The following is a 25,970-nucleotide window of genomic DNA, read 5'->3' as shown; positions in this document are numbered from 1 at the left end:
ATTTTTTCCATTCAAGTCTATGGCAATTGAAATGTATTGGGATGTATACAAATATGGTTGGTAGTGTGAAAAGTATTAGTGTCAACGTTTTTAAAGCAACCTGACCAAGATGGCAATGATCACACAAAAGAAAACAGAATATAAAAAGATAAATGTATGGTTTATTGTAGGTATTACCAGTATTTTCATCAAAACACTTGCATTTCAGCCAGTTTTGTTTGTTTATTCAAAGTAAAAATCCACAGGTAGCAACACACGTTCATGCTAGTGGACAGGAGTATGGGGCACTGTCAGTTAGTGCAGAGGTGTTGCTGCTGCATTCATTCCATTCTGTTAAGCATCAGAGTACCATGTCTCTGCTTTCCCCACTTTTCCCATTGTCTTCAGACTACCTGCCTGAGGCCCAAATCCAAACCAAGCCCACACCTCACATCCCCAGGTCCCTTTAACTTCCCCTTGGGAATATGAAAGGGTTGAAATAGTGTGAGCAATATTCATTCAGCCAAAAAATATATATTTTACAATACGGTATTGAGTGTGACATCTTTTTCCAACAAAACCAAATGGACTGAAGCTCAAATTGCTGCTAAAAAGCTCTGCCTTAACCTCTTCCCCATCGCTTAGTCTATTCCAATCCCATCACTTCAAATCCCCAAGAGGGGAACACGACGAGAAACCTATAGATACTGTCTGCTTGGTAATGGGTCCCGAGGCTGGGACCAGGCAACCGGCCACTACTATGATACCATCAGTGACATCACGCGCTGGTGTCGGACATCGAGGTCTCGAGCATCATGTCACTCTCATACATGTTGCATTCGAGGGGCAGCGAACTCCGCAGGGGCGTGTCCAACGAGGCCTTGTCCTGATTGGACTGCGGCGTCTCCAGGGCCATGATGCCGCTCTCCTCCAGAAGTGCCGTGGTTCGAGCGTTACTGGGTTCCGTCGACGTGTTCAGCATCTTCATCAACCCCGGCGTGCTCAGCGTCCCACGGACTTTGTCTTTTATGTCCGTCCCTGAAAGACACATATACTATTAAATGCTTTAGACACACACACCACACACACACACACACACACACACACACACACGACCAAAAGTATGTGGACACCTGCTCATTCCAAAATTATGAGCATTAATATGAAGTTGATCCCCCCCGTCGCTGCTAGAACGGCCTCCACTCTTCTGGGAAGGCTTTCCACTATATGTTGGAACATTGCTGTGGGGACTTGCTTCCATTCAGTCACAAGAGCATTAGTGAGGTCCGCCACTGATGTTGGGCGATTAGGCCTGGCTCGCAGTCAGCGTTCCAATTTATCCCAAAGGTGGTAGATGGGGTTGAGGTCAGGGCCTCTGTGCAGGCTAGTCAAGTTCTTCCACAACAATCTCGACAGACCAGTTCTGTATGGACCGCACGTGCACGGGGGCATTTTCATGCTTAAACAGGAAAGGGCCTTGGAAGCACAAAATCGTCTAGAATATCATTGTATGTTGTAGCGTTAAGATTTCCCTTCACTAGAACTAAGGGGCCTAGCCCGAACCATGAAAAACAGCCCCAGACCATTATTCCTCAAACTTTACAGTTTGTAATATGTAGTCGGGCAGCTAGCGTTCTCCTGCCATCCGTCAAACCCAGATTCGTCCGTCGGCCTGCCAGATTGTGAAGCGTGATTCATCACTACAGAGAACGCGTTTCCACTGTTCCAGAGTCCAATGGCAGCGAGTTTTACACCACTCTTAGGCTTGTGTGTGTGGCTGTTCTGCCACGGAAACCCATTTTATAAAGCTCCCGATAAACAGTTCTTGTGCTGACATTGCTTTCAGAGGAAGTGTAGTGAGTGTCGCAACCGAGGACAGACAATTTTTACGCGCTACACGCTTCAGCACTCGGTTGTCCCGTTCTGTGAGCTTGTGTGGCCTACATCTTTGTGGCTGAGCCGTTGTTGCTCCTAGACGTTTCCACCACACAATATCATAACTTACAGTTGACCGGGGCAGCTCTAGCAGGGCAGAAATTTGACTAACTGATGTTTGGCATACTATGACAGTGCCACGTTGAAAGTCACTGAGCTCTTCAGTAAGGCCATTCTACTGTCAATGTTTGTCTATGGAGATTGCATGGCTGTGTGCTAGATTTTATACACCTGTCAGGAACGGGTGTGGCTGAAATAGCCGAATCCACTAATTTGAAGGGGTTTCCACATACTTTTGTGTGTGTGTGTGTGTATATGTGTATGTATGTATGTATGTATGTATGTATGTATGTATGTATGTATGTATGTATGTATATATATATATATATATATATATATATATATATATATATACATATATATATACACACACACACACACACACACACACACACACACACACACACACACACACACACACACACACACACACACACACACACACACACACACACACACACACACACACACACACACACACACACACACACACACACACACACACACACACACACACAGTGGGGGAAAAAAGTATTTAGTCAGCCACCAATTGTGCAAGTTCTCCCACTTAAAAAGATGAGAGAGGCCTGTACTTTTCATCATAGGTACACTTCAACGATGACAGACAAAATGAGAAAATAAATCCAGAAAAATCACATTGTAGGATTTTTTATGCATTTATTTGCAAATTATGGTGGAAAATAAGTATTTGGTCAATAACAAAAGTCTATCTCAATACTTTGTTATATACCCTTTGTTGGCAATGACACTGGTCAAACGTTTTCTGTAAGTCTTCACAAGGTTTTCACACACTGATGCTGGTATTTTGGCCCATTCCGCCATGCAGATCTCCTCTAGAGCACTGATGTTTTGGGGCTGTCGCTGGGCAACACGGACTTTCAACTCCCTCCAAAGATTTTCTATGAGGTTGAGATCTGGAGACTGGCTAGGACACTCCAGGACCTTGAAATGCTTCTTACGAAGCCACTCCTTTGTTGCCCGGGCGGTGTGTTTGGGATCATTGTCATGCTGAAAGACCCAGCCATGTTTCATCTTCAATGCCCTTGCTGATGGAAGGAGGTTTTCACTCAAAATCTCACGACACATGGCCCCATTCATTCTTTCCTTTACACGGATCAGTCGTCCTGGTCCCTTTGCAGAAAAACAGCCACAAAGCATGATGTTTCCACCCCCATGCTTCACAGTAGGTATGGTGTTCTTTGGATGAAACTCAGCATTCTTTGTCCTCCAAACACAACGAGTTGAGTTTTTACCAAAAAGTTATATTTTGGTTTCATCTGACCATATGACATTCTCCCAATCCTCTTCTGGATCATCCAAATGCTCTCTAGCAAACTTCAGACGGGCCTGGACATGTACTGGCTTAAGCAGGGGGGACACGTCTGGCACTGCAGGATTTGAGTCCCTGGCGGCGTAGTGTGTTACTGATGGAAGGCTTTGTTACTTTGGTCCCAGCTCTCTGCAGGTCATTCACTAGGTCCCCCCGTGTGGTTCTGGGATTTTTGCTCACCGTTCTTGTGATAATTTTGACCCCACGGAGTGAGATCTTGCGTGGAGCCCCAGATCGAGGGAGATTATCAGTGGTCTTGTATGTCTTCCATTTCCTAATAATTGCTCCCACAGTTGATTTCTTCAAACCAAGCTGCTTACCTATTGCAGATTCAGTCTTCCCAGCCTGGTGCAGGTCTACAATTTTGTTTCTGGTGTCCTTTGACAGCTCTTTGGTCTTGGCCATAGTGGAGTTTGGAGTGTGACTGTTTGAGGTTGTGGACAGGTGTCTTTTATACTGATAACAAGTTCAAACAGGTGCCATTAATACAGGTAACGAGTGGAGGACAGAGGAGCCTCTTAAAGAAGAAGTTAGAGGTCTGTGAGAGCCAGAAATCTTGCTTTTTTGTAGGTGACCAAATACTTATTTTTCACCATAATTTGCAAATAAATTCATTAAAAATCCTACAATGTGATTTTCTGGATTTTTTTTTCTCATTTTGTCTGTCATAGCTGACGTGTACCTATGATGAATTACAAGCCTCTCTCATCTTTTTAAGTGGGAGAACTTGCACAATTGGTGGCTGACTAAATACTTTTTTCCCCCCACTGTGTGTGTGTGTGTGTGTGTGTGTGTGTGTGTGTGTGTGTGTGTGTATATATATATATATATATATATATATATATATACATATACACATATATATATACATATATACACACATATATATATATATACACATACATATACATATATACACACACACACACACACACACACACACACACACACACACACACACACACATATATATACACATACACATATATACATACACATATACACACACATATACATATATATATGTCTTGTATCAAGCTGACTTGACACCGTAACAACGTCAGGAGCGGTGGTCTACTAGTTTTCCGCTATTCTTTTAGCATGTTAAGAAATACGAAATCCAGTGCTAACCTGCAGGTGCACGTTAAGTTCTGCCTGTTCGTTGCAATCCACCCATAATGTTTAACATTAAAACAATGTATACATTCCAGACTGTAATTATTATACATATTCCCATTGTACATCTGTCATTATGGTGTTGACTCATTTTAAAATGACAAATATTTTATGATTTATTTTGATAGAAAATACACTCATCCAACTACTATTCATTCTTCTTCATTAGAATTAAACCTTTGACAGTGGATCACTGACTTGCAGGGTCTTTCTAACAGATGACACAGGGGCTCGAGTTGCAATCCCAGTGCATAACGCACATAGTATCCAACAGTGTCCCTCAGAAAAAGCAGTATTATTTCTTAACACAATTCGCCGGCAAGGCACACACGGGCAGCAAGACTCGGGAAAAAGCAAAAAAGAAGCGCAAAATCAACAGTACTTAAATGTATTCTGGCAAAAATATAAGAAATACATCCACAAATGTTTTTCGCAAATCTGTTTTAGCATGGGTTACAAAGGAAGTCGTTTTACCTATGTAGGAAGTTTTACCTATGTAGGCATCCGTATCCCCAATGTACATCTCAATGCAGTGGCCGAGCATCGTCACAGAAAACGTGTCATCTCGCTTAAGACCGAGTGCCTGTCAGAAAAAGAAGCAAAAACTCACATCAATTGCTGTAATAACATTAATATTTATTCAACGTGTCACACAGATTCTGTGTCTATGGATTTAAAATGTAAATAAAATGGGGAAAAAATATTTAAAAAAATAAACAGTACCGTGTGGAAGTAGTCGATTGCGCTCTCGAAGTCTCCCATGAGGCTGTGCACATATCCGATTGCGGAGTAGGTTGACGCGTGCTGGGGGATGAGAACCAGGGCCTGGCGGTGGTACTCCAACGCCTGGACATACTTCCTATTGGAGAACAAAAACAACAAATTGGACAGTTCTCTAATGACCAGAGCCAAATAAAGGGTTCTGCCTAGGCTGGGTGGGTTCAGAGAGCCCAAAAAAAGGATGTAACCAAACAACACCTTCCCTATCAGAACTAGGTAAAAATAGTATTTGTTTTATTTTTGATATTGTTCCATGGTTGCCATGGCACCTAGTGGCAGCCTTGGTAATTTACTCTTGCAAACTTAATTACATTTACATTACATTTAAGTCATTTAGCAGACGCTCTTATCCAGAGCGACTTACAAAATGGTGCATTCACCTTATGATATCCAGTGGAACAACCACTTTACAATAGTGCATCTAGGGAGGGAGGGAGCTTGTTCCACCATTGGGGTGCCAGAGCAGCGAACAGTTTTGACTGGGCTGAGCGGAAACTGTGCTTCCTCAGAGGTAGGGGGGCCAGCAGGCCAGTGGTGGATGAACGCAGTGCCCTTGTTTGGGTGTAGGGCCTGATCAGAGCCTGAAGGTATGGAGGTGCCGTTCCCTTCATAGCTCCGTAGGCAATCACCATGGTCTTGTAGCGGATGCGAGCTTCAACTGGAAGCCAGTGGAGAGAGCGGAGGAGCGGGGTGACGTGAGAGAACTTGGGAAGGTTGAACACCAGACGGGCTGCGGCGTTCTGGATGAGTTGTAGGGGTTTAATGGCACAGGCAGGGAGCCCAGCCAACAGCGAGTTGCAGTAATCCAGACGGGAGATGACAAGTGCCTGGATTAGGACCTGCGCCGCTTCCTGTGTGAGGCAGGGTCGTACTCTGCGAATGTTGTAGAGCATGAACCTACAGGATCCTTAGAGCAGCAATTACAAGTTGAAACAATAAATATGCTGAGAGAGAGAGCTGGAGAAATGTAAGCACTCAAATTCATAGACAGCTATGGATACCAATAATGGAAGGACTGACCAATAATGTTTTATAAGTTATAGTTTTAACCATGTTTTGAGGCTTTATAGTGTTGCTTATTTAGTTTTACATTTCTTTACAAACATTGGAGTGAAACAAGCTTGTATTTTGGGTTCTGATGGGGTACGACAGCTGAACTAAGCTCACGAGGCATGTATAAGTTATATTCTTCAAGAATCAGTGGGAAGGCTACATTTCATTCATTCATAAATCAAAAAATGGATGACCCAACTGTAGATTGCCCCTTTAAATATTTGTTTTAAGTGGTTTTTATGGGCATTGTTACTAAAAGAAAGTTTTGCATTTTTTGATAGCTTATCAAGTATTGAATACAGAAACGTAGATTTGTTTTAAATCACAACCTGAAAGGCTGCTCAGCAAGGAAGAAGCCACTGCTCCAAAATTGCCATAAAAGAAACTACGGTTTGCAACTGCACATGGGGACAAAGATAGTACTTTTTGGAGAAATGTCCTCTGGTCTGATGAAACAAAAATAGAACTGTTTGGCCATAATGACCATCGTTTTATTTGGAAGAAAGAGGGGGAGGCTTGCAAGCCGAAGAATACCATCCCAACCGTGAAGCACGGGGGTGGCAGCATCATGTTGTGGGGGTGCTTTGCTGCAGGAGGGATTGGTGCACTTCACAAAATAGATGGCATCATGAGGGAGGAAAATTATGTGGAAATATTGAAGCAACATCTCAAGACATCAGTCAGGAAGTTAAAGCTTGGTCGCAAATGGGTCTTCCAAATGGATGATGTCGTGGTTGAAGATATCCCTCTAGTGGTGTGGGGACTGTGCTTAGGCAAAGTGGGTGGGGTTATATCCTGCCTGTTTGGCCCTGTCCGGGGGTATCGTCAGACAGGGCCACAGTGTCTCCCGACCCCTTCTGTCTCAGCCTCCAGTATTACGCTTGTGTCGGGGGTCTAAAGTCAGTCTGTTATATCTGGAGTATTTCTCCTGTCTTATCCGGTGTCCTGTGTGAATTTAAGTATGCTCTCTCTAATTCTCTCTTTCTCTCTCTCAGAGGACCTGAGCCCTAGGACCATGCCTCAGGACTACCTGGCCTGATGACTCCTTGCTGTCTGTAGTCCACCGGGCCATGCTGCTGCTCCAGTTAACTGTTCTGCCTGCGGCTATGGAACCCTGATCTGTTCACCGGACGTGTTACCTGTCCCAGACCTGCTGTTTTCAACTCTCAGAGTATCTCTACCGCTCCTGCTGTCTCTAGAATGATCGGCTATGAAAAGCCAACTGACATTTACTCCTGAGACCTGTTGCACCCTCGACAACCATTGTGATTATTATTATTATTATTATTATTATTAGACTCTGCTGGTCATCTATGAACATCTCCACCCGGCCCAGCCAGAAGAGGACTGGCCACCCCTCATAGTCTGGTTCCTCTCTAGGTTCTGCCCTTTCTAGGGAGTTTTTCCTAGCCCCCGTGCTTCTACACCTGCATTGCTTGCCGTTTTGGGTTTGAGGCTGGGTTTCTGTACAGCACTTTGTGACATCAGCTGATGTAAGAAGGGTTTTATAAATATATTTCATTGATTGAAGGTATTGGAGTGGCCATCACAAAGCCCTGAAAAAGTGTGTGCGAGCAAGGAGGCCTACAAACCCGACTCAGTTACACCAGCTCTGTCAGGAGGAATGGCCCAAAATCCACCCAACTTATTGTGGGAAGCTTGTGGAAGGCTACCCGAAACAATTTAAAGGCAACGCTACCAAATATACTGAATTAGTATGTAAACTTCTGACCCACTGGGAATGTGATGAAAGAAATAGAAGCTGAAATAAATCCTTCTCTCTACTATTATTCTGACATTTCACATTCTTAAAATAAAGTGGTGATCCTAACTGACCTAAGACAGGGGCTTTTTACTAGGATTAAATGTCAGGAATTGTGAAAAACTGAGTTTAAATATATTTGGCTAAGACGTATCTAAACTTCCGACATCAACTGTAGTTGTTTGGATTCGAATATCAGCTCAGATCCTCCTAGGATCCTAGGGCGACAAGTAACCTAGCGGTTAGAGTATTGGGCCAGTAACTGAAAGGCCGCTAGTTTTAATTTCCAAGCCGAAAAGGAAAAAAAGAATTGCTCCGGGGGCTCTGTACTACTATGGTTGACCTTGTAACACAACACATTTCACTGCACAAATCCAGAGTGTTATGTAAAAAAAAAAAATGTTTATCCTCATCTTGTCTCCCATCTTCAGGACCAAAAGATACAGAAATGGCCGCAACTATCGTTCACTACACGCAAGGATTCCTCAGATGTTTTAAAACATCTGAAAAGAAAACCTGTGCAGGAAACTGAAGGAAAGCCTATACGGGATCCTCCAGAAAAAATGCAGACAGCAAGGATAATGGGGCGGTAGACTAAAGAACAAACCTAAGTCTGTTGTGTACACTGCCCAGTTCAATACAACACAGTACATCATGCACACCGGAGGTGGATGATACAGGACACTGGCCAGTTCTGCATGCTGCGCCTCAGGCAACTTCCAAAGTAAGTCAACTGGGGCTTTAAAATGCAAGATCCATAAACAAAGGCTTACTACTGAATGACATAATTGCTGATAGCGGTCTAAACCTTCTTACCAAGATGACGCTGAATGTTCCTAAGTGGCCTAGCTACAGTTATGTAAAAATCTATGGCAAAACTTACATTTCTGTCTAGCAATGATCAACAACCAACTTGACAGAGCTTGTTGATTTTTTTTAAAGGATGTGCAAATATTGTGCAACCTAGGCGTTCACCGCTGTAATCGCTGCAAAAGATGATTCTACCATGTATTGGCTAAGGGGAATACTTCTGTAAATAAGATATTTCTGTATTTCATTTTCAATAAATTTGCAAACATGTCTAAAAACACACATTCACTTTGTCATTATGGGATGTGTAGATGGGTGAGAAAAATATATTTAATCCATTTTGAATTCATGTTGCAACACAAAATGTGGAGTAAGTCAAGGGGTATGAATACTTCCTGAAGGCACTATGTTTTACGAAATGTTTACAAATGAATTAAACATGAAAAGCTGAAATGTCTTCAGTCAATACATATTCAAACACTTGGTTATGGCAAGCGTAAATAAGTTCAGGAGTAAAAAAAATTATAATTGCATAACAGTAAGTTGCATGCAGGCAATGAATATCCCTTTGAGCATGGTGAAGTTGTTAAATTACACTTTGGATGGTGTAGCAATACACCCAGTCACTACAAAGATGCAGGCGCCGTTCCTAACACAGTTGCTGGAGCGGAAGGAAACCGCTCAAGGATTTCACCATGAGGTCAATGGTGACTAAAACAGCTTAAGTTTAATGGCAGTGATAGGAAAAAAAACTGAGGATGGATCCACAACAATGTATACTGAACAAAAATATAAACGCAAAGAGTTGGTCCCATGTTTCATGAGCTGAAATAAAAGATGACAGAATTTTTCACAGATGTCTCAAGTTGAGAGGGAGCGTGCAATTGGCATGCCGACTGCAGGAATGTCCACCAGAGAATTGAATGTTCATTTCTCTACCATAAGCCCCTCCAATAACGTTTTAGAGAATTTGGCAGTACGTCCAACCAGCTTCACAACAGCGGACCACGTGTAACCACACCAGCCTAGGACCTCCACATCCAGCTTCTTCACCTGCGGGATCATCTGAGACCAGCCACCTGGACAGCTAATGAAACTGAGGAGTATTTCTGTTATTAATAAAAATTATTCTGATTGGCTGGGCCTGGCTCCTAATTGGGTGGACCTATGCCCTCCCAGGCCCACCCATGGCTGCACCCCTGCCCAGTCATGTGAAATCCATAGATTTGGGCCTAATACATTTATTTCAATTGACTGATTTCCTTATATGAACTGTAAATCAAATCCAATACAACAAATTACTGAGTACCACACTGGGAGATGAATTACCATTTCATTATGACAATATCAAAAACAAGGCCAAATCTACTCTGGAGTTCCTTACCAAGAAGACAGTGAATGAGTGACAAAGTTACAGCTTTTATTTTAAATCTGCTTGAAAATCTATGGCAAGACCTGGAAATGATTGCTAGACAATGTTCAACAACTAATTTGAAAAAGCTTTAAATTATATATAAAAACTCAGCAAAAAAGAAAACATCCTCTCACTGTCAACTGCATGTATTTTCAGCAAACTTAACATGTGTAAATATTTGTATGAACATAAAAGATTCAACAACAGACAAAAAGAACAAGTTCCACAGACATGTGACTAACAGAAATGGAATAATGTGTCCCTGAACAAAGAGGGTCAAAATCAAAAAAGTAACAGTCAGTATCTGGTGTGGCCACCAGCTGCATTAAGTACTGCAGTGCATCTCTTCCTCATGGACTGCACCAGATTTTCCAATTCTTGCTGTGAGATGTTACCCCACTCTTCCACCAAGGCACCTGCAAGTTCCCAGACATTTCTGGGGGGAATGGCCCTAGCCCTCACCCTCCCATCCAACAAATCCCAGATGTGCTCAATGGGACTGAGATCCGGGCTCGTCGCTGGCGTTAAGCTTGCCTGCAATGACAACAAGCTCAGTCCAATGATGCTGTGACACATCGCCCCAGACCATGGCGGACCCTCCACCTCCAAATTGATCCCGCTCCAGAGTACATGCCTCGGTGTAATGCTCATTTTGTCAACGATAAACGCAAATCCGACCATCACCCCTGGTGAGACAATTCCGCAACTCGTCAGTGAAGAGCATTTTTCGCCAGTCCTGACTGGTCCAGCGACGGTGGGTTTGTGCCCATAGGTGACGTTGTTGCCAGTGATGTCTGGTTGAGGACCTGCCTTACAACAGGCCTACAAGCCCTCAGTCCAGCCTCTCTCAGCCTATTGAGGACAGTCTGAGCACTGATGGAGGGATTGTGTGTTCCTGGTGTAACTCAGGCAGTTGTTGCCATCCTGTACCTGTCCCGCAGGTGTGATGTTCGGATGTACCGATCCTGTGCAGGTGTTGTTACACGTGGTCTGCCACTGCGAGGATGATCAGCTGTCCATCCTGACTCCATGTAGCGCCGTCTCAGGCGTCTCATAGTACGGACATTGCAATTTATTGCCCTGGTCACATCTGCAGTCCTCATGCCTCCTTGCAGCATGCCTAAGGCACATTCACGCAGATGAGCAGTCAGTAGAAAGGCCTCTTTTGTGTCCTAAGTTTTCATAACTGTGACCATAATTGCCCACCGTCTATAAGCTGTTAGTGTCTTAACGACCGTTCCACAGGTGCATGTTCATTAATTGTTTATGGTTCATTGAACAAGCATGAGAAACAGTGTTTAAACCGTTTACAATAAAGATCTGTGAAGTTATTTGGATTTTTACGAATTATCTTTGAAAGACAGGGTCCTGAAAAAGGGACGTTATTTTTTATGCTGAGTTTATAAGTACCAGTCAAAGGTTGGCACACCAAGTCATTCAATTCATTTTTTTTACATTGTAGAATAACATTTAAGACGTCAAAACTATGAAATATCATGTAGTAACCAAAACAATATATATGTTATATACAGTATATCACAAAAGTGAGTACACCCCTCACATTTTTGTAAATATTTGAGTACATCTTTTCATGTGACAACACTGAAGAAATGACACTTTGCTACAATGTAAAGTAGTGAGTGTACAGCTTGTATAACAGTGTAAATTTGCTGTCCCCTCAAAATAACACACATCCATTAATGTCTAAACCGCTGGCAACAAAAGTGAGTACACCCTTAATTGAAAATATCCAAATTGGGCCCAAAGTGTCAATATTTTGTGTGGCCACCATCATTTTCCAGCACTGCCTTAACCCTCTTGGGCATGGAGTTCACCAGAGCTTCACAGGTTGCCACTGGAGTCCTCTTCCACTCCTCCATGACGACATCACGGAGCTGGTGGATGTTAGAGACCTTGCACTCCTCCACCTTCCGTTTGAGGATGCCCCACAGATGCTCAATAGGGTTTAGGTCTGGAGACATGCTTGGGCAGTCCATCACCTTTACCCTCAGCTTCTTTAGCAAGGCAGTAGTCGTCTTGGAGGTGTGTTTGGGGTCGTTATCATTTTGGAATACTGCCCTGTGGCCCAGTCTCCGAAAGGAGGGGATCATGCTCTGCTTCAGTATGTCACAGTACATGTTGGCATTCATGGTTCCCTCAATGAACTGTTGCTCCCCAGTGCCGGCAGCACTCATGCAGCCCGAGACCATGACACTCCCACCACCATGCTTGACTGTAGGCAAGACACACTTGTCTATGTGCTCCTTACCTGGTTGCTGCCACACACGCTTGACACCATCTGAACCAAATAAGTTAATCAGACCACAGGACATGGTTCCAGTAATCCATGTCCTTAGTCTGCTTGTCTTCAGCAAACTGTTTGCAGGCTTTCTTGTGCATCATCTTTAGAAGAGGCTTCCTTCTGGGACGGCAGCCATGCAGACCAATTTGATGCAGTGTGCGACGTATGGTCTGAGCACTGACAGGCTGACCCCCCACCCCTTCAACCTCTGCAGCAATGCTGGCAGCACTCATACGTCTATTTCCCAAAGACAACCTCTGGATATGACGCTGAGCACGTGCACTCAACTTCTTTGGTCGACCATGGCGAGGCCTGTTCTGAGTGGAACCTGTCCAGTTAAACCACTGTATGGTCTTGGCCACTGTGCTGCAGCTCAGTTTCAGGGTCTTGGCAATTTTCTTATAGCCCAGGCCATCTTTATGTAGAGCAACAATTATTTTTTTCAGATCCTCAGAGTTCTTTGCCATGAGGTAACATATTGAACTTTTACCTTTGAGGTAACAGTGACCAGTCAGTATGAGGGAGTGTGAGAGCGATTACACCAAATTTAACACACCTGCTCCCCATTCACACCTGAGACCTTGTAACACTAACAAGTCACATGACACCGGGGAGGGAAAATGGCTAATTGAGCCCAATTTGGACGTTTTCACTTAGGGGTGTACTCACTTTTGTTGCCAGCGGTTTAGACATTAATGGCTGTGTGTTGAGTTATTTTGAGGGGACAGCAAATTTACACTGTTATACAAGCTGTACACTCACTACTTTACATTGTAGCAAAGTGCCATTTCTTCAGTGTTGTCACATGAAAAGAGATACTCAAATAGTTACAAAAATGTGAGGGGTGTACTCACTTTTGTGATATACTGTATGAGATTCTTCAAAGTAGCCACCCTTTGCCTTGATGACAGCGTTGCACACTCCTGGCATTCCTTCAACCAGCTTCATGAGGTAGTCACCTGACTATCAATCACAACATTCTTATTGGCAGACTCAACAGCCTTGGTTTCTCAAATGATTGCCTCGCCTGGTTCACCAACTACTTCTCTGATAGAGTTCAGTGTGTCAAATTGGAGGGCCTGTTGTCCGGACCTTTGGCAGTCTCCATGGGGGTGCCACAGGGTTCAATTCTCGGGCCGACTCTCTTCTCTGTATACATCAATGACGTCGCTCTTGATGCTGGTGATTCTTTGATCTACCTCAACGCAGACGACACCATTCTGTATACCTCTGGCACTTCTTTGGACACGGTGTTAACTAACCTCCAGATGAGCTTCAATGCCATACAACACTCCTTCTGTGGCCTCCAACTGCTCTTAAATGCAAGTAAAACTAAATGCATACTCTTCAACTGATCGCTGCCCACACCTGCACGCATCACTTGTCTGGATGGTTCTGACTTAGAATATGTGGACAACTACAAATACCTAGGTGTCTGGTTAGACTGTAAACTCTTCTTCCAGACTCACATTAAGCATCTCCAATACAAAATTAAATCTAGAATCGGCTTCCTATTTCGCAACAAAGCATCCTTCACTCATGCTGCCAAACATATCCTCGTAAAACTGACCATCCTACCGATCCTCGACTTCAGCGATGTCATTTACAAAAATAGCCTCCAACACTCTATTCAACAAATTGGATGCAGTCTATCACAGTGCCATCTGTTTTGTCACCAAAGCCCCCTATACTACCCACCACTGCGACCTGTACTCTCTCGTTGGCTGGCCCTCGCTTCATACTCGTCGCCAAACCCACTGGCTCCTGGTCATCTACAAGTCTCTGCTAGGTAAAGCCCCGCCTTATCTCAGCTCACTGGTCACCATAGCAGCACCCACCCGTAGCACGTGCTTCAGCAGGTATATCTCACTGGTCACCCCCAAAGCCAATTCTTCCTTTGGCCGACTCTCCTTCCAGTTCTCTGCTGCCAATGACTGGAACGAACTGCAAAAATCACTAAAGCTGGAGACTTACCTCCCTCACTAGCTTTAAGCACAGATCACTGCACCTGTACATAGCTCATCTGTAAATAGCCCATCCAATCTACCTTATCCCCATACTGTATTTATTTATTTTGCTCCTTTGCACCCCAGTATCTCTACTTGCACATTTGTCTTCGGCACATTCTACCATTCCAGTGTTTAATTGGTATATTGTAATTACTTCGCCACCATGGCCTATTTATTGCCTTACCTCTCTTATCCTACCTCATTTGCACATGCTGTATATAGACTTTTTTCTAATGTTTGTTTATTCTACGTGTAACTCTGTGTTGCTGTATGTGTCGAACTGCTTTGCTTGATCTTGGCCAGGTCGCAGTTGCAAATGAGTACTTGTTCTCAACTAGCCTACCTGGTTAAATAAACGGTGAAAAAAAAGAAGCAATTAAATTAACTTTTAAAGTACATTTGTGGAATTTCTTTCCTTCTTAAATCTAGACGTTCCGCTAGCGGAACACCGCTCCAATATCCAATGATAGGGCGTGGCACGAATTACAAATTCCTCAAATCGGAAAACGTCCATTTTTCAAACATATGACTATTTTACACCATTTTAAAAGACAAGACTCTCCTTTATCTAACCACACTGTCCGATTTCAAAAAGGTTTACAACGAAAGCAAAACATTAGATTATGTCAGGAGAGTACCCAGCCAGAAATAATCAGACACCCATTTTTCAAGCTAGCATATGTCACAAAAACCAAAACCACAGCTAAATGCAGCACTAACCTTTGATGATCTTCATCAGATGACACTCCTAGGACATTATGTTATACAATACATGCATGTTTTGTTCAATCAAGTTCATTTCCAAAGATGCCCCTTTAGATATGAAGTACCCAACCCTTTTCAAAACAGCCACTTGCACTGCAAAGCCTCTCTAGATCTGCTTAGTGGCTACTATGCATTATTCATTAACAGATCTGTGCATTAATAGTCAATGAGAGTCCTACTTATACAGAAGGACGGGAAAAGAGCAAATGCGTGTCTTTGAAAATAGTGCGAGGAGAAAGAAAAAGAGAGAGAGACACAGTAGGTCAGGGATCATCAACTAGATTCAGCCGCGGGCCGATTTTATGTTCAGCGGATTGTCGGGGGGCCAGAACATAATTACAAATTATTTGTAGACTGCCAAGCCTAAACAGATATGTTTGACTAAATCAATCATTTCAAGCCTTGCTTACATTTGTACACGATCACATTTCTCTCCATTATGAATGGGAAAACATTTCTTCAATTAAAATCAGTTGGAGCGGATTTCCTGGTGATTTTATGTCCAATAAACATTTACTTTTTTGGGCTCAGAAAACTTGGGGGGCAAAATGAAACCACCCGCGGGAGAAATTCAGCCCGCGGGCCGTCAGTTGGGGAACCCTGCAGTAAGTCCTCTCATCACCTCAGACTCTCCTCCTGAAATACCACTCAGGAAAATGTTTGAATCCCTGTCCTTTAACAATGCTTTATCAGGTACCTGGGAGACAATAGAGAAACGCCTGCCTGTCTAACTACCTAATCCTGAATTTATAAGTGAGATGAGAACAAGGACAGGACCACAACAATGTCATCGGAGATACAGAGATACTGCATATGCCAGTCAGAACTTCCATGCTGTTCAGTTCCATCCCCTCAAAAGCGGTGTGTCACAAGCCAACTAGAAATATTCTGGATTAGTTTAGGCTAACTAGCTTCAGTTAGTGCCACATTCTAGCTCACAAAGGTGGATATTTATCCAACACCTTCCACTAATTCAAACCAGGCTTGTAACTGCGTGTGCATGTCGCACGTGGAAAGCCCAGAGTCCAACAGTTACCATAGTAATTTACCTGGCTAAAAGGTGTTGTCCCCTTCGTGACAATAGTTATACCAAGTTGAATTCAGAATAAACCAAAGTGAGCTCGCAACTCCATCCTGCTTCGTGACATACCCCTCTGGTGTCCTGATGAGTAAATACTCGCGGAGGATATTTATACTCACTTCAGTTTTCGACATACGTGACCCAGGTTGTTCAGGAGTGGCTCCCACTTGTCCACTGTTACCTGGAAGAAAACACAACTTTTACAAAAAGAGGAATGTTTGCATTGAAAATAAACACACAGCAACTACACTGGCTGCCAGTTCTTAAGAAGTTCAAAAAAATGTAAGAACGGAGTATGACACAGTACATGTGGGGCTAGAGTTAGTTGATTCAAATGAGCAGCTACCTCATTCCCAATGGCTTTGATCTTGTCCATCGCTTCCAGGAACAACTTCTCGGCTGTTTTCCAGCTGAAAATGACAGAATTGAACACATTTCAGCACAATCAAAGCCATCACATGAACAAATAAAAAAAATAAGGCATAAGTACCCTTTCACACACACTATCGTGTCAACCCGAACCATACTGTGCCAGATTTTTTTTCTTTACAAATGGTCCTTTCCGGCACAGTTCCAACAACTATGATGGGGGCATGGCCAGGTACAGCTAAACCTCAATAAATAGACAGAATCCACGCTTATCGTCACAACCCAAACCAAATCACTCGTGGCCCTACCAGTGGGTTTAAACCCATCGTTAGGAGAACACTCTTCTAACCCATTTGCTAATGGCTATGATGAGAGACCTCAAGCGTGTATGTGTGCATGTGGGGGTATTGCAGAGTGTGTTAAACACTGAGCGTACAAAACACTCCGTGTATTTCCATGACAGACTGACCAGGTGAAAGCTATGATCCTTTTAATGTCACTTGTTAAATCCACTTCATAATCAGTGTAGATGAAGGGGAGGAGACAGATTAAAGAAGGATTTTTAAGCCTTGAAACAAATGAGACACGGATTGCGTGTGTGTGCCCTTCAGAGGGTGAATGGGCAAGACAAAATATTTAAGGTGTCTTTGAACACGGTATGGTAGTAGGTGCCCAGGTGCACCGGTTTGAGTGTGTCAAGAACTGCAACACAGCTGTGTTTTTCACGCTCAACAGATTCCTGTATGTACCAAGAATGGTCCACCACCCAAAGGACATTCAGCCAACTTGACACAAATGTGGAAAGTCCATGCCCAACAAATTGAGGCTGTTCTGAGGGTAAAAGGGGGAGAAACTCAATATTAGGGAGGTATTCCTAATGCTTTGTACACTCAGTGTAGTATGTGAGCACGTGGGGGTATTACAGTGTATGCTATATATCCTCTTGGGTGCATGTGTGTGAGTATGCACATATGTACGTTTTCCCACTGTGTGGGTGTTTTCCCCCAGTGTGTGCATACACATTATCTCAGTATGTAAGTGTGTGTGTGACTCACTCTCCGTTCTGAAAGGCCACAACGGCCACCTCATGCATGACAAAGGGGTCTTCTGGTGCTATGCTCAGGGCCTGGCTGAAGAAGCGCTCGGCCAGTTTAGAGTTGTTTGTAAGACCGTACTCCAGCCCTATGTACAACATGGGGAGATGACATCTGGACAAGAGAGATGAGAGCAAGGGTTAGGGGTCAAGTCTAATGGGCACGGTTGTGAAGGTACGTGATATATATATATATATAGTGTTATGACACTGTACATTTCTCACTGTTTTCAATGACTAAGGCACACCTGCTTTTAGCAAGATACATCTTTGAACACACGCCAACAAATGTGTTCATGTTCAACATTGCTTTTCAGGGCTTGTTCTGTGGATGTGTGGTGTTGTGTCTGTGTGGAAGGGGTGTCTGTGTACAATAACAGTACATACCCCTTCATCAGTTGAGCAGCAGTGAAGTAGGCAGCCATGGCCTGGTCGTGTTCACTCTCCACTGCAAACGAGTGACCGTAGGCGATCCATGCCGGACCGTACGTCCGCTCCAGAGTGGTCGCCTTGCTGTGGGAGACAGCATAAGGAACTTAGTGTAAATAAGAGATATTCTAGTCTGAGTGAATGACAATCAATTTTTTTTTTTTTATAATTCTTTGAAATTTGTAGATTTGATTCAGCAGCAAGTGAATCAAAATATTTAAATGTACAATATATAGAATATCAATGTCTGACTGCTGAATATAAAATATGCTTGGTGATAAGAAAAACATGATATCTGGTACCTGAGATATCTACGCGCGTGTTCATTTTTGTGACCAACCATTAGATAGTAGCATCCCACAGCAAACCAAGAGACCTGGATGAAAACACCATTTACCATTTGTCTAGTGGTCAAATAAAATACACACAAAAGAAAAAACATACCGTACCAATCAGAGCTTGGATATGTGGAATGGCAAGACGCTAGTATGGGGGGGGGGGGGGGGTGTACTCATAGCATAGCAGGCAACACTTTGCACTATATAGGGCAGGGGCTATACTTACTGGGTTGTTGGGGTACAAGTCCACAAGCCTGTGCGAAAGGTAAAACAGTTCTGTGGTAGTAAAAAGAGGAGAATCATGGTACATATTCAGATGTTAAATGTATCTTTCACGTGTATGAATAACCAAACTTAAGAGCTTCAACGGTCTTACCATTTGCTTTGCTGAGCTCCACCAGTGTTCCTATATGAACAGGTAAACAGTTGGCATGGAATGGGTCTTTCACCATCACCCTTGAAGAAACACAAAACATTCAGGTTTTACAGACAGGACCAAATGATAAGTGTGAAATGTATATCCTTTTTACACAACTGAGCCGAGCTGAGAGAGAATAATATTCCACTAACATAAACCATACGAATATCACAACAGTTCTTATAATTTTTTTTCTCAAAAAGTTAGATTGGCCAGTTAACGCTTGCAGACTGCCAACAAATCTCAATTTGTAGTTAAAAGGTTAAGGTGGGCCAGCGGTTAGTTATCAAACTTACATGGAAGTGAGTTTGTAGCACATTTTGAAGTCACAGTTGTAATAATGCCTCTCAGCAAGGGAGACCACCACATCCAAATTGTCCTGGAGACCGTTGACCATCTCTGGGACCACCATATCACTGGGTTTGTTATACTGAGGGAAGGAAAGAGGAAAGGATGGATGGAGAAAAAAAAGTGGAAAAAGGGAGAGGGAAACAAATGTGGAATTGGAACAAAAGCACCATCATCATTAGCAATCGAATCAACACTAATTTGAGACTAATGACCACGCTTAACTTTAGTAAAATCAGAGAGAACATTTCTGGGTTGTTGTTGTCGTCATTGTTAGGAGCAACTGTAGACAACCAATATTAACCAAATATGAGTGATTGTATAATTTAGAAAATAATCACATGGTTCATTCTGAACTACAGCGCCAAATCCAAAGTGACATTTGATGCCCGGTGTATTCCAACATAGAAACACAACATGATGATCAACTTTGCAAATGACAATGTAAAAAACTGAAACTTAACATAGGAATCTGAATGCAACTGATGTCCTGACACGGAGGATAACAGTGGACGTACCTTCTTCAATTTATTCTCAAACAGGAAGTGAAGTAATTTGTCTTCTTCCTCTGTGCACTGTTGGCTCAAAGGAAGCAAGTCCAGGAAGTCCTTTTCTACAAACACAAAATGACAAAAAAGGTCTTCAAATAAGGGGTTTGGGAAAAAAATGTAATACATTTACCCTACAGACACATCTATAAACCGTTAATGGCTTAAAACAAAGCAACATAGATACCTATATTTCAGGGATGCAAACTGGTGAGGGCCCAAAAAGGGGCACAGAAACACACGAAAAATCTGTATAGATTATCAGAGTGGGGTTGTCACAATACCAACATTTTACTAATGATGTGATACCAGGCCAAGGCCCATGGAGGCCCAATAACCCCAACAAAAGTTATCAATAAAAAAGGAAAAAAATATATATATCACACACATACGGTCAAAAGTTTTAGAACACTCCCATTTTTCCAGCTATGAAATTTAAGAACAAATTCTACCCCAGCCAAACCCTAACTACGCTGGGCCAATTGTGCAAAGCCCTATGGGACTCCCAATCACGGGCCGGTTGTGATACTGCCTGGAATTGAACAGGGGTCTGTAGTGACGCCTCTAGCACTGAGATGCAGTGCCTTAGGGCTCCCGAGTGGCACAGCCGTCTTAGTCTCAGTTTCAACTGTGAAGAGAAGACTTCGAGCTGCAAGTTTGACAGGTCGAGTGGCAGTAAGAAAGCCATTGCTAAGATGGCAAAATAAGAAAAAGAGGCTTGCCTGGGCCATGAAGCACCGCCAGTGGACTACTGAAGACTGGAAGGTCTTATGGACCGATGAATCAAAATCTTCGGTTAATCACGCAGGGTTTTTGTACGCCGTCGAGTAGGCGAAAGGATGGTTCCTCAGTGTGTGACACCAACTGTCAAACATAGAGGAAGCGTGGATCCAGAGTCGGCGACTTGCACAGAGTGGGTGGCAGCCAGAACCAAAATGGCTACCACAGCATTTTGCAGTGTCATGCAATACCCTCTGGTGTACGCCTAGTTGTCAAGGGTTCATCCTACAGCAAGATAATGAACCAAAACATACCTCCAGGCTATGTCAGAACTACCTTAGAAGAAAAGAACAAGACGGTAGGCTTCAAATCATGGAATGGCCAGCAGTCTCCAGACTTAAACCCAATCGAGCTAGCGTCGTCCAGGTTAGGGGAGGGTTTGTTCGGGGGGGGCTTTACAAGGCGCATCGTGCACTACCAACTCCTTGTGGCGGGCCGGGCACCTGCAGGCTGACCCCGGTTGTCAGTCGAACAGTGTTTCCTCCGACACATTGGTGCGGCTGGCTTCCGGGTTAAGCAGGCGCGTGTTAAACGCAGTTTGGCGGGTTATGTTTCGACCTTTTCCTCCCGAGCCCATTGGGGAGTTGCAGCGATGAGACAAGATCGAAATTGGGGAGGAAAGGGGGGGTCAAAATATATATTTTTAAATAATAATAATAATAATAATGTAGCCTATAAATTGCACAAGAATTATACATTTATGGATTTTATGTATTGTTCTCTCTTCATTCAACCAGCCCGCCACCCATCTACCCTTCATCTATACAATATTTTATGACCATAAACACGACCGCCCCACGGATAGAACTGCAGGTTATGAGTCAACCCGCACATCACTAGTATGCGTGCTAGTGATGCATTTTATTACTCCTGTGCAGCAGGTATGTAAACGCGTCACTTTTCGGCAATATAACTTTTTTTTCTGACAGATCTACAAGATTCCAGTGGATGACCTACATTTTGAGATCAAAACTGCGATTATCGCCAAAAAGTGACGAGTTTGCATCCCTGTACATTACTTCTGCTGCACACGTGCAAAAAACATTAGTCTTATTTTTTGATTCCACATTCTGTTTCTGTTCCCAGTCTTACTCTGGCCTCACCTTCCTGAGCGGTCAGCATGTGGTGGGACGTTAGAAGGTCAAAGGCTTCAAAGCAGTACACGTCCAGTTTCAAGGCCTCTTTGTAGCTGGATGTGGCCAGAGGCCGGTTGTCCATGGCATCATAGATCTTCCCCCGCAACAGGCAGATGGAACTGTTGATCTGAAAAAGAGAGGGAAAGAAAGACATTAAAGGGACCACAAGAGGTCAGAACCACTGAAGCAACATCAGCAGGAATACTCAAGAGGATTCTGACATTCAAAAGACCCACACATGAATTTTGTATGAATATGGCAGGTGATGTGGCTACCGGGTGAATGACGGGACCCCTTTAATAATATGATGGTGATAATTACAAAAGGACATTTTTATAGCTTAGAAAGGAACAAATCATAAACATTCAGCCAAAGGGTCTTTGACATGGCAACATGGTATTCAATCTCTGCCTCAGTCACCTACAGTACAGTATGTAAATAGTTCACCTGTAATCACAACACCATAAATGTGAAGAGACTGGAAAATCCCATTGTAAGACTACAAACGTGGTATTACAGGGCCACAAAAACACATGGGACCCTATTGTGTCAAAGCTGAGACTCACAGAGGCAGGGGTCATCTCCCAGTCTGATTCTTGCATCCTGTTCTCCTCTTTGACACTCCGGTCCAGCAGCTTCTTGCTGGTTGGCTCCTCCATGTCCAGGATGTCTAAGGCCTGCTGGAACTCTTTGGCAGCATACTGCACAAAACACAAACACTCAGTTAGTGCTTCCAATGGCTCCGCTCAGTTAAGAGTATGGTGCTGGGAAATTCAGGGTTGTGGGTTTTTGTACGTGAATGTAAAAATATTCAAGAGATAAAAGGTGCTTTAAAGTTGACCCATTTTGCATACCCCACCATACCATGAGACATTAATGGATGAGATTGATACCATTTAAAAGATAACAAAACAGGGCTGTGAAACCATTTTATTTCTTCTTTTTTGATTATCCAAAAACATGTAAACCCCAATGCATGTTGTAGCTTAGATTATTTTACATCTGAGGTTTGTTGTTCCCGCCATTGGTTGAGACATAACATGCTATTGAATACAGGGTGGGGTGTCATGTTTTGGCTGATAAATGTACAAGCATTTTTATTTCAACTTTCAAACGATACCACAAAGATGGTTGGAGGTCCACACATCAGAGAATGTTGACTTGAATAGGAATCTGTTGTTTTAAATTACTGTCCATTGGAAACCTATTGAAATCATAGACAACCATTTAAGTTGACATTGGATGGAAAGTGGACCGGTGGCCATCTTTGTGGTAGTAGTTAGAATTTAAAATGTCAATTAAATGTACATTTTTCAATAAGAGACACAGGAAAGGAATGCGTATTTGGTTGATAGTTAATCCATGAGGTGCTCTTTGATCATAGGATTAAATACTACAGAACAAAGTTCATGCTGCATAGTATTTTTTATTCTTGCTATGCATAAGCTGTAAAAACAATAAAAAGTTCTCATTTATCCACTACATGAGAGTGCCTTGATTACTTCTGGAAGTTTGTTTGCACAAAGGCTTTTCCGGCATTATTTACTATCCAACATAATTTTTTTTTTGTTCTATTCAAGTTCAGTAAAATTGCAGTGATTGAAATAACACCCACTCTGTTTTCATGAGCATGTTGTCTCTCAACCGATGGCGGCGCAACATAAAAACCTCAGATGATGTAAAATATCGTCTAAGCTATAACGTACGAGAATATGAAGAAAAAAAGTCGTAGTTTACGCAATTTTAGATCATTTCTGCTAATTGTTAAAATACTTTTTTTCAAAAAATTTGAAAATAGTTAGACAACTGTGTGTAAGGTTTTCAATAATATCAAAGTCAACTTTTAATATTTTTCAGCAATGAAGACATGTCTCACATTATGGTGGGGTATGCAAAATGGGTCAACTTTGAACACCTTTATCTTCTAAAATGTTTTGGCATTCAGGTCCAAGAAGTCACTTTCTGACCACTCATTTCATGGGCAAACATGTTTGAAAAGATATGTTTAAATCAAAAGGGATACTGTAGAAAAGTAATTGAATTTAAGTGGATTGACCCATAGGATCATGGAGAGTTTGAACAGGTATATTTCATCACAAGAAGAAGCCTAAGGTTAATACTCACGTGGCACCTAGCAGCGAGATATTGACAAGCGCCATACAACTGAAATGAAAGATAAATATTAGGAACAAGCTGACTGACAACTGTTCAAATCAACAAGGACATGCAGCACACCCAGTACAATGCTTCTTCTTCTTCTATCAAAAATATCAAAGGCATACTCTGGATGGCACAAAGTTTTGAAAGCTACATAGAAGAATGTAACATATAGACTGGATAGACTCATAATGACAAGTCAGAATATGCCTAGTATCCAACATGTCATTAGTCCTTCTGCATGCTAGTGAGCTGCATGCTAGTGCATGAGGGCCCCTCAGTGAGATGTGTAGAACAGGGTGGCACCCAAGCTACCTGCCTGCCACATTGCAACAAATTGGGGGAAGCCAACCAGGTGGTCTTACCTTATCTAGTTTACGTGAGCGGAGGGCATGGGAGGCTCTGTGGTACTGAGAGGTGAGGTAAAGGCACTGTGCTAGCCAGTAGATATCCTGGGGGTCTTCTGCAAGGACAGGAAAATAGCATCACCTCCGTTAGATACCCTACTAAACAACATTTTATACTAACTAGCCAGATGAACACAAAACATTTGTTACATCTCATCAATCAGGAAGATCACTCACCATGTGACAGGGATGCAATCTTATCTGCCCAAAATAGAGCACTTTGATACTGTTGCTGCAAACAAAACAGACAGGGAAGGCAGCATGAAACCAAACATTCTGAATGTGTTTACTACAAGTATGAAACTGACACTGTCAGGGGCTGTCAACACTCACTGATACAAGTTAGCTAGCCCTGATATAATGTGGCTAACCTCCAAGTACATAGTAGCTAGCTCAGGCCACTGACTTAGAAGCAAGCACAAGCAGGGTAGCTAACTAGTTACTAGCTAATTCATAAAATATCATGTTAATTGACTGATATCTCAGAACAAAACATATTAGATCTCCTAAGCCTGTGTTAAGCTCAGACCTTATTTTCAGCATTTATCCCAAAACCCCAATAATTTCCTCCATAGGAATAGCCAAACGAACCAGAAGTAACTCATTTCCATTTTTTAGGACTACAACACAGATCGAACAATGAGCTGCATAAATCTGAAGCATCCGGTTGGCATTTCCACTCACCACCAAATATGGTGACGGCAGGAAGCCCAGTGGCTGGCAGCTGGGTGAAAATAGAGCGAGATGGATTTTGTCCGACATTCTCTCATTGATGAAACATTTGAGCTCAGTACAGTTTCCTGTTCCCAAAACTAGAATATCTTACAAAGAGTGTGGACTACCTTTTGTAGACTTTACCAAAAACATTTTTGAATTGCGTTGTTTAGAAGGAGTACTATGTCGAATTGAGTTATTGCACACCCTCACTTGGCGTTCCTTAACGGAAATAGACAAATGCTAGAACGCGCCAGTAGCACCTCGCTATGCCCACTATGATTAATTTACCCCCGTTGGAAACAACAGGCTGTGGTCTATATTGGGTTACTTATTTAAATCGAAAAGCTGGCAAGTTCTATTTACATTATGCTAACGCAAATATAACCTTACACAGCTGGGTAACGTTCCTGTAGACTTGTCATTCTGAACAGTACCTAGCCCATTTACTTAGCTGGCAGGAGCAATACATTTTTCCAGTCTGACAGCGGTAACCGAATTTAGCTAACGTTAGCTACCTCGCCTCTTATCCCGACCAAGTCTAGCTAGCTACATTTCGTACCTGATCAATGTAGTGTCGTACACGTTTTCGAAGTCTGTCGAGATTCATTGTAATTGTCCTAATGCTTTTTACAAATCAAAGCGTATCATTATCATGTGAAAATGTACTCCCTAGTAGCTAACTAGCTACGAGGCTTCTTCTGCAGCAGTAGTGTCACTTAAAACTCCGCAAGGAAACTCGGGCTTTTGATTAAG

The 25,970-nt window shown here is 42.8% G+C and overlaps 1 protein-coding gene across 5 annotated transcripts; it reads right to left on the bottom strand.

Annotated features, from left to right (window-relative positions):
- Positions 1–141: 141 nt before the first annotated feature.
- On the bottom strand, positions 142–25,970 carry cdc16 (cell division cycle 16 homolog (S. cerevisiae)). Of its 5 annotated transcripts, none has more exons than XM_014172816.3 (18): positions 25,777–25,970; positions 24,678–24,732; positions 24,459–24,556; positions 24,061–24,099; positions 22,503–22,637; positions 21,904–22,063; positions 19,991–20,085; positions 19,421–19,554; positions 19,083–19,162; positions 18,933–18,982; positions 18,671–18,744; positions 18,327–18,452; positions 17,902–18,054; positions 16,824–16,887; positions 16,597–16,658; positions 5,225–5,360; positions 4,976–5,084; positions 142–1,017 (listed from the first exon to the last, which is right to left on the bottom strand). In XM_014172816.3, the coding sequence occupies exons 1-18, from the start codon at positions 25,822–25,824 to the stop codon at positions 758–760; spliced, it is 1,878 nt and encodes a 625-aa protein (XP_014028291.1). In that variant the 5' UTR covers positions 25,825–25,970; the 3' UTR covers positions 142–757. The 5 variants fall into 5 exon arrangements, with proteins under 5 accessions (XP_014028291.1, XP_014028293.1, XP_082824970.1 ...); XM_014172818.3 differs by having other exon boundaries at positions 4,994–5,084; XM_082968844.1 differs by lacking the exon at positions 25,777–25,970 and adding an exon at positions 25,185–25,367 and having other exon boundaries at positions 142–1,033.

This window comes from Salmo salar, chromosome 25 (genome assembly GCF_965601325.2).
Source record: "Salmo salar chromosome 25, fSalSal1, whole genome shotgun sequence".
Taxonomy (NCBI): Eukaryota; Metazoa; Chordata; class Actinopteri; order Salmoniformes; family Salmonidae; genus Salmo; species Salmo salar.
This window is presented reverse-complemented; position numbering and strand designations above follow the sequence as displayed.